The 9,739-nt window shown below is 41.0% G+C and overlaps 1 protein-coding gene across 1 annotated transcript; it reads right to left on the bottom strand.

Annotated features, from left to right (window-relative positions):
• Positions 1-349: 349 nt before the first annotated feature.
• On the bottom strand, positions 350-9,447 carry LOC108919163 (uncharacterized). Its single transcript, XM_018726957.2, has 8 exons — positions 9,288-9,447; positions 8,423-8,450; positions 7,615-7,698; positions 3,893-3,973; positions 2,831-2,989; positions 2,537-2,627; positions 1,571-1,649; positions 350-1,450 (listed from the first exon to the last, which is right to left on the bottom strand). Exons 3-8 carry the CDS (start codon positions 7,676-7,678, stop codon positions 1,124-1,126), a joined length of 801 nt encoding a protein of 266 aa, XP_018582473.1. The 5' UTR covers positions 7,679-7,698; positions 8,423-8,450; positions 9,288-9,447; the 3' UTR covers positions 350-1,123.
• Positions 9,448-9,739: the final 292 nt, after the last annotated feature.

Below are 9,739 nucleotides of genomic sequence, written 5' to 3'. Positions count from 1 at the left end.
GGACGGGACGCCAGTCCGTCGCAAGGCACCCCAAGCGGGACTCGAACCCCAGACCCACCGGAGAGCAGGACCTGGTCCAACCCACTGCGCTACCACGCCCCCCTCTGTTATTAAATAAATAACTGAAAATACACACATACCCACACACGCATTTTCTGAACCGCTTGTCCCAAACAGGGTCGCGGAGAGCCTGAGCCTAACCCAGCACCACAGGGCGCAAGGCTGGAGGGGGAGGGGACACACCCAGGACAGGACGCCAGTCCATCACAAGGCACCCCAAGCAGGACTTGAACCCCAGACCCACTGGACAGCGGGATCTGGTCCAACCCACTGCGCCACCGCACCCCCCATTAACTGAAAATAAAAACTTTTAAATTCCAATTTAAAAAAATGCTGTTATCTGTAGACACCAAGCACTGATATTTCTCAGTGAAAATGCTGAAGTTTCAGTCCTCTACTTTCAGTTCCTTTCTGCACTTTGCAAAACTGCATGCATGTAGAACTGAAGCATATCTGTTTTTTAACCTTGTTTTTACTAATATTGCTTATTTACTAAGATTCACTAATATTATGAAACACAAAATGTTTGGAAAGAAACCATTTTAAATGCCCCTGAGCTTCACAAAAAAGGATGAATTTGGTGCTGTTTAACTTAATTTCATTTGAAGATTGTAGCAGCCTGCTAAAAAGTCACTCGTTCTTGTGGAGGACCACAGTAAGTTTCAGAGACATTCACCATCGTGCCTGACATCTTTCACTTCAATCTTTCAAAGAGTGTACTAGCAGCGCTCTAAAAGTAAGTATGAACTGTGTGTTACATTTCTTCAAGTACTCTGCAAATTTTTCTTTCCTTTGCTGTTCTTCCCTGTGAAAATGCATCTAGAACAAACTTTTGGATGCCCACAGAAAAAGGAACTTCACCATTTAGACTAGATTTATATATAATGACTTCACTAAATTTGCCCCTGGTCTGCTAAAACATCACATTACTCACAGTGATGTCAAGAGTGTACTTTACACTGGTTCATAAACTGCATTCACCGCAGAAATAGTTTTCATAACTGCACACAATTACTGTCATATTTTCTGTCTGCTTTTTTTCATGTGCCTCTATTTTCTGAGGCTACACTACTTCTTGTCCAGCCAGCTCCTGGATCTCTTCATTCAGCTTCTTTTCCTCTGCTGTCAGGGGTTCCTTCTGTACCTCTTTTCTCACCTCCTCCTGCTTGATTTCAGCATACTCTGGCTCCCTGATCTTCTCCACACCTTTAGCTTCTTCTCGCTCTTTCAGCAAGGAGTAGTCAATGGTGGCATAGTCCACTTCTTTGGCCACAGTGTCCATGCCACTGGTCCGTTTGTCTGCTGCAGCCAGGGCCTCTCTGCTCTCATCTAAGGGTGGCTCCTCATTAAGTACCTGCTCCTCCTGGTTCACCTCTTCTGCATCGAGCAGCTAGCACATTGTGGGATGAGATGCGTGATTTTTTAAATAGACTTCTGTTTAATTAAGTTACTTTAGTTGATCTTCAATGCAATGAAAATAATTTAATCCTTATAGATAACAAACATTTACCTGTTCATCATTTTTTGTTATTATCTTCAGATTTTCATTTTGCTCCTCATCTTGAACTTTCAAATTCTGTTGTTTTAATCTGAATGAAGATATCAACAGACTATTTAAAATTGATTTAATAGAATAAAACATTTTATACATTTCTCTGCCTTAAAACCTTATTCTATGTAGGGACAACTGGAATTGCACATGTCATTTAGTTGTTCTGCTACCAAACCTACTCATTCACATAACTTATCTTCATATTTAACCCCGTGTCTTCAGTTTATGTCTGTATCTGTGGTTGCTTGTATGTATGTACAATGCATGTTCCTGCAACCAAACAGCAGCAAACTAGGTAATACTCTGGGAATAACAAAGATTAATTCATTCATGTTCTCCTTTCAGGGGGGCGCGGTGGGTTGGACCGGGTCCTGCTCTCCAGTGGGTCTGGGGTTCGAGTCCCGCTTGGGGTGCCTTGCGACGGACTGGCGTCCCGTCCTGGGTGTGTCCCCTCTCCCTCCGGCCTTACGCCCTGTGTTGCCGGGTAGGCTCCGGTTCCCCGCGACCCCATGTGGGACAAGCGGTTCAGAAAATGTGTGTGTGTGTGTGTGTGTGTGTGTGTGTGTGTGTGTTCTCCTTTCACACCAGGAATTATGTGTAAGTTACTGGGTAATGCTGCATCAATGTATGTGCGTTTACACAGAAAATACAACAATGTATGTGTGTTTACACAGAAAAAACAACAATGTATAGGTAAGATAAGTTAAGGTAGAGTAAGATATCAAAAGCTAAACCTTTATGAAGGTTTCTGTAGGTTGCCTGACCTAAAGAAATTTTACTGAAAGTATTCCTGCAAAGTAGCATCATCTGGATTACATGATCAAAGTTTTATAGCGGTGCACTGTATTCATTTCATAAAGGGCATACACAGGTAGCAGTAAAATAAAAAAATCTCAGAATAATAAGGATGTGTTACCTCCATACCTTTGGATTAAGCAAATCACAAAGAAGAATGCACTGAAGAGGATGGAAGAAGAAAGGGCTCCAACCATGAAGGCGGCAGGCAAGATCCACCCTATAATATTTGAAATCAAAAGTGAAAAATGGTCATACTTATCAGCAGATTTTAACCAATGTGCATAATTCAAATACCTGTTTAATTACATTTGTGTTTTTCCAACTTGCATGGCTATACAATATTAGGAAGAAACACCGCATAATAGACCCTCAATTTTCCTTCGCTAATTGCACATTCTTTGATAGAAACGCAGTTCTTACTTTGTGTTCCTTTAGCCGCATCAGTTTCAGTAGATTGCAGAGTTTGTAGCGTATGTGTCTTCGGTTGATTGCCGCATTGCAGAGTATGTGTCTGCTGAGGAATTTTTGTGGAATTTAAATGAGTACTGCTGGGTGAATTTGTCGATTTTGTATGGTTACCTGAGCAAGGGAGGCATCAAAACAAATTAGAACGTCAACAAGGTAAGGAGCTTCTTGAAGTCACCCCATCTACTGTTGTCCTATTGATTACAAATAATTTGAATAAACTGTCAGGACTTGATGGTATAGCTGGCATAAGTTTGAATCTGATTTTGCCTGTAGGCAGTTTATGTGTTTTCCCAGTGCTTGCATAGGTTTCCTCTGGGTGCTCTGGTTTCCTCCCATAGTCCAAAGATATATTTCAGGCAGACTGGCAATTCCAAATTGCTCCTAGTGTGTATATGTGTGAATTAATGTGTGTATCCTGCAGAGGACTGATGTGAACTCCAGAGTGTACACCAGTTTGCACCCTCATTTTCAAAAATGGTATCTGGACCACTGTGACTCTGCAGTGGACAAGTGATTGTTGATAATGGATTGATATAAACATTTTATTACTTGCTGTAGTAGCTAAATTGCAAACAACATTCATTGATAATCTGAGTCGTACCTGGTCAAAGAACAGCCCTATTGTTAGTATTCATAAACTCTGCGCTGTCTTCAAGTAAGAAATTTATCAGCAGTTATAAATCCTACATACTGCTTTGATTTATTTATTTAAATACACTTATTTACTATTCCTCCAACTGTATATATAATTGTACATATTTTTATCTTGTATTTTTCCACTTGTTTTATATTTTTTATATTGCAAGTATTTTAAGATCTGTATTCTGCTGCTGTAACATAATAATTTCCCTTGTGGGCTTTATCTATCTATCTATCTATCTATCTATCTATCTATCTATCTATCTATCTATCTATCATTCTTAGCGATGAGATACTGTCAGGGTGTTATAGGGTTCTTCTATAAAACATTTTATAAAACAAATATTGATGTTTTGTATGAGATTCTGTACTTACATTCACATGCAGGATGTGTTGAGGGTAGAGCTGATGTTTGTCCTTCAGATGTAGAAGGTGTTGAAATGCTTAACTGATCAGCTGAAAGGCAAGCAGCAATAGCAGATGTCTCAATTCGCCTGTCTACATTTCTACACTACATTAAGCTGACTGCTTAAAAGCTTCTTGGTAGTTAGGAAACATCTTCAGTCAACTATTACACACACACACACACACACACACACACACACATTGACTGAAACCGCTTGTCTCAAGCGGGGTCACAGCAAACTGGAGTCCAACCTGGCTGCTGGAGGGGGAGGGGACACACCCAGGATGGGTCAACTATTACATAAGAGCTGAAAAGTTTTTCAGATGTCATAATATTTAATTTATACTTATTTACCTTACAAAATATTTTATTTCCACAGTCACTATCATTTATTATAAACAAACTACTGGTATATTTGGAGGGGGTGCGGTGGCGCAGTGGGTTGGACCGCAGTCCTGCTCTCCGGTGGGTCTGGGGTTCGAGTCCCGCTTGGGGTGCCTTGCGACGGACTGGCGTCCCGTCCTCGGTGTGTCCCCTCCCCCTCCGGCCTTACGCCCTGTGTTGCCGGGTTAGGCTCCGGTTCCCCGTGACCCCGTATGGGACAAGCGGTTCTGAAAATGTGTGTGTGTGTGTGGTATATTTGGTACCACAGATAACTTAAAAAAAAAACCATGAGCAAGAAAAAAAAATAGAACAGCATGCTAGAAGACTCATGTCTTTCAACAGAAACTGACAGAATTGCTCAGTTATGATCACTGAGACTCAGTGACAAAGTTTACAAAATCAGGGAATGAGTGAGTTGGACTTTGGCACACCCAGACTATGGGAGATGGAGGAGGTGAGGAGGAGGGACTTCAACACACTTGCGGGTAATAATTACCCCTATTTTACTCCGTCTCTCCAAGGATTGAGTAGTCCACGGAGCTTGGAGGCAAACAGAGGCTATGAGAGAGAGAGAGAGAGAGAGAGAGAGAGAGAGAGACAGAGAAAGGGGTGTGGCCGTGGCCATGGCCATGAAAGCCTAAGGGGCCAGAACAGCCCACAGAACACCTGCACAACTGCGGAAGAGGGCACTGCCCATCCCCCAAGCACAGTTTCCCTACCCTGACACACCCAGCGTGTGTGTATAAAAAAAAACCCATCCACTTTCCAGATTTGTCCTATGTGTTTGTGCCATATGGACCTTTAAGTCAGAGCTACTAACCACTTAAGTCAAGCCCTCTTTTATCAATCTAACCAGAAACTTTGAAATGTTTCTGTAATCCAGTTTGAGCAGTTCTCCAAATTGCTCTCTCAGCCTGACTGTGAGCTCATGTTTTACATGCATGTACTGCTTAGTCTTTGCCCTACACTTTGAAAACAGCATAGCCACTGATATAAATACTGATCTTAAGTCATATGAAGCATGCTTGCTTAAACCCATTTAACACAGCATTTGATTTATTTCAATCTGAGCAGCTTTATATTGACCAAAACAAGTCAAGGCAGCAACAATTAACTGTAAGTTTATTCTGGGATTTAGACAAACTAAATTCTAATTGGACAGTATCCTGAAAAAACACTCACACCATCTGAAAGTTTTCAATTGTTGCTGGAATACAAATGATAAACATTCCTCCCTGCTGATTAGCACCAGGTGCTGGTGCTTGGGGAGCGAGTGTGAGCGTAACAGTAATAGTCATACACCTGAACATTTTTGGACTATTCAGACTTTAGCCAGTGTGCTCTTTAATCCTCATTTTCATAGCATTCTTTTAGATTCACTGTCTGCCCAGTGATCAGTTGAGAGGCTGGGGTTTTATATTATAAATGTGAGACTTAGTGGGCAGTGGTGCACAGGGAAAGGTTAATACTAGAGGTAGTTCTATTAACACTGGGGCAACATGAGGCCATATGTTTCAGATTCTCACTACTTGTGTTGGTTTGAATGAGACAGCTGACTAGACATGGGAGCCCCAGCTAAGTAGTTATGTTTTCTAAGGATCTGCAATGAATTTGGAGCACTGCAATTGTAACAGGCCCTATTCAGCTTCAGGTTGTGAAGGTGTCCATGAAGACTTGTGATCATAAGGTTGTAGGCACCTGTCACTCGCAGTGCATTAATGAATGATCACAGTAAAAGAAGCTCCCAGCTTATACAAGGGGTCACTGTTAAGACTCAAGGCTCAAGATATGACAGAGAGATTCCTAGCACAAAAAGAAGGTCCTAGCATAGCAGCAACAATCTTGAAAAATTCCTTTCATAAAGCACAGGTATAAGCTGACCTCAACTGAAGATATTAGCAAGAGGTGGAAATAACACTTTGAAGATAATCTTGGTAGACATGCCTTCTTTTTGGGAGGTAGTGCTGAAAGCTTTTTAGAGGTTTTGCAGATTAGGGTGATTGCTTCATTTTTCAAAATGAGAAACAGAGAACATGTTCTAACTAGCAACAGATCAAACTCTTCAGTTTTCCTGGGACAGTCTATGACAGAGTGCTGAAAAAAACACTCCAGCAAATAGTCACACTTTAGTTTCAGGAGGAACAATGCTGATTTAATCTTAGCTGTGGAATGATGAACTAACTTTTTGTCCTGGCAGAGTTACTCAATGACTCATGAAAATTAACTATTTATTATTTATAATGTCCAGTCCAATCTTCAGATACCCACATTCTGTATATTGACCTTGTTTCCAGGTACATGTTGGATTCTACTAATTGTTTTTGTCTCCCCTTCAAGGTCAGGAGAGAATCTGTTAGGGAACATTAGCATTGCATTGCTGCAGATGATATGGGTCCCACTGGTCCCCATTTTACAGGGATCATCAGCATGCACAACTTCATAGCCACACCTGACAGTGTTTGGAAGAAGGTTAGGACTTCCAAATCAGAAGCTGTGGTCTTCTCACAGATAAAGGAGTCTTGGTCATTTGATGTGGGGAAAGGAACTGTGTTTGCAGTAATGCGCACACGTCATTGTACCACAGTGGGAAAAGTGTACTGAGACCACAGACAACCTCTCAGTTTACCAGCTGGTACACATCTTCATCCTTATCTACGGTCAGAAACATTGAGTAGTTATCAGAAAGAACACTTCCAGAAGTGAAAATGTCTTTCTGCCACAGGGAGGCAGATCTCAGAGTCTGGTACAGTAACACATCAGCAAATACGAGAGATGTTTGCAAACAATTTTGTCTATGAAAATTTTTTGTTTCAGTAAGTGAATTTTAAACAAAAATGGTGTCTGGGTGATGGAGGTGTAGTGGCGCAGCAGGTTTAGCTGGGTCCCGCTCTCTGGTGGGTCTGGGGTTTGAGTCCCACTTGCAGTGCCTTGTGACAGACTGGCGTCCCATCCTGGGTGTGTCCCCTCCCCTTCCAGCCTTACACCCTCTGTTGCCAGGTTAGGGTCCGGTGCACTGTGACTCCCACTCAGGACAAGCGGTTTCATACAGTGTGTCTGTGTGTGTGGTGTCTGGATATTGAATATTGTAGATATTGCTCTGTAATGCTGCAGCATCTGAACTTTTTAATGGTGTGATTGATTTTCCATGGTACTGTTAAGTCCTTTTTGCTGTATTTTTATTGTCATTCCTCTGATTTCCACTGCTGCAAAGAGCTCTTCTGTGGTTCTGCACTTGTTAAATAAGGCTCCGTCAGCATTCTTACAGGTACATCAAATAAATGTGTGTGCTCACAGAAAGCAAGCTTACTTGTATTATTAATCTCTGCTCCTGTCACACTGAGGAGCAGCAAAACGCAGGCAGGAACACTCATTCTCCTGTCTGGTGCACCACCTGTATGAACGCACATAAGAGTATCATAGTCAGACAAGTAAAGGGTGGGGAGTGTATAAACAGAAGAGGCCAGCATGGTGGTACAATGGGTGGCAGTGTTTCCTCACAGCACCTGACTTGTTATGGGTTTGAATCCACCTTGGACTGTGTGGCTTTTGGATGTTTTCCTTGTGTTTGTGTGGGTTTCCTCCACGTGCTCTGGTTTCCTTCCACAGTCCAAAAAGTTGTGTTTCAATGAGTTCAGGAATCTAAATTGCCCCTTAGTATGTGACTGTGTGTGCAGTTACCCTCTAGTGAACTGATGAACAATGCCTTCAGGATAGACTGGACTGCTGCAACCCTGCACAAAAGTGGTTCTTTTTGAAAAAGCGGTTAAGAAAAGCCAGTGTGGGTGATGTATTAAATATTTTTTGCTGATGTGCCAATATGAACCATTGAGGACATTCTTGAACTTTCCTGAATTTGTTGACCAGATTAACCGCTTTGTTTTCTGTTTGTATTGCACTGTAATGAAAGACAATTTAATGTTTACAGCATAAAATAATGGATTAATGCATCATTGTGTTGCAACGGTACGTTCAAAGCCCATATATTCTAGGATATTTATTAGATGTATCCTGCCTTTGCTGTCACCTTTTAATGTGAAAATCCATTTATCTCCTTATCTGTTGATTTATTTAGAGTCTTTCCTAAAATTATTTATGAAGAAACAGCAGGTTCTTACCTCCAACTCAGTGAAGTGTGCAGTGGAACTGAAGCAGGACGGAAAAGGAAACATGAGTTCAGTGTGAAACAAACAAACAACTAAGTAACAACCACATATCCTCCCTCTATGCCACAGCCCTGGGGGGCGTGAGGGGGAAGGCGCGCACAATTTTTACTGTGTTTAGTACTTTCTAACTAACACTTGACAAGTGGTTAACAAAAGCGAGCCAGTGAATCAGACAGCTTTTCTATGCACACAACTGTGTGGGCAGCTAATAATGTTGGGGTTAGAGCAGCTGACTTTTGACCCAAAGGTCACAGGTTTGAATCCCAGCTGCTATATCCTAAACTTACCCAAAATTGCTCCAGTAAAATTACCCAGCAGTACAAATTGTACAGCACTTAACACTATCAACTGATTTGGAGGAAAGCACCAGTTAAATGCATAAATGTGGGTTGCAATTATATTCCATTATGCATCAGTATAACAGTCCATCCTGCAATGCATAATGTTATTAATAGTAATTTATGCTGAAATTCTAAAGAGGCACAGTAATAACCAGCCTATGACTCCTGTATCACTCTTGATACAATTTTTTAGCTGTGGTAGCCTTTAGTTAAAAATTATTTTGCATGAAGACAGATGGACACAAGTATCATTTAATTTACATGGTTGCCATTTAATTTTGTTATATTGTAATATTGTAATTTCAAAACCAAAAAGTAAAAACAGCTATACAAGTTGCCAAAGGACCACAAAACACAGGTGCATGGGAACAAAACTGAAAGTGTATGACACTATCACCATAATTTTAAAATGTCCCAGACACACACTGAGTATCAACTAGGGAAAAAGTGTGGGGAAAAAAAATTGGGAATGATACCTCTAGTTTTCTGGGCTGCCCTCCTATCTTGCTGTCTTCATGTGTGTTGTCTGGACTGTCACACAGCTGTTGCCCCACTGAGGAGCTTGTGTGTCTGACGTGTTCTTTTAATCTCGCTTTACAACAGGAACTGACACATTGAAATTTCCTCTTCTTCATTTGGCCTCCATCCCAACTTCTGCCTTTCATAGATGTTTTTTTTTTTTTGAGTTAGAGCCACTTGTCAAATATTACCACAGTAGAATTTCCACCATTAACCATCCATCAACTTTTACTGCACTCAAGGAACAAAATTTATCAAAATATTTCAGTTTGTTTTCTTAATCTGTACTGTTTTACTTTTGTCCTAAATTTTTTGAGGACATGTTTCAGAAATTATCAGTGAGTCATATCCATTTATATAGATTTAGTTGTTAACCATACTGAGGGATGAGAAAGTAGAAATAAGAAAA

Source organism: Scleropages formosus, chromosome 18 (assembly GCF_900964775.1).
Source record: "Scleropages formosus chromosome 18, fSclFor1.1, whole genome shotgun sequence".
Lineage (NCBI taxonomy): Eukaryota > Metazoa > Chordata > Actinopteri > Osteoglossiformes > Osteoglossidae > Scleropages > Scleropages formosus.
The sequence above is the reverse complement of the archived record's forward strand: the minus strand, read 5'-3'. Positions and strand labels throughout refer to the sequence as shown.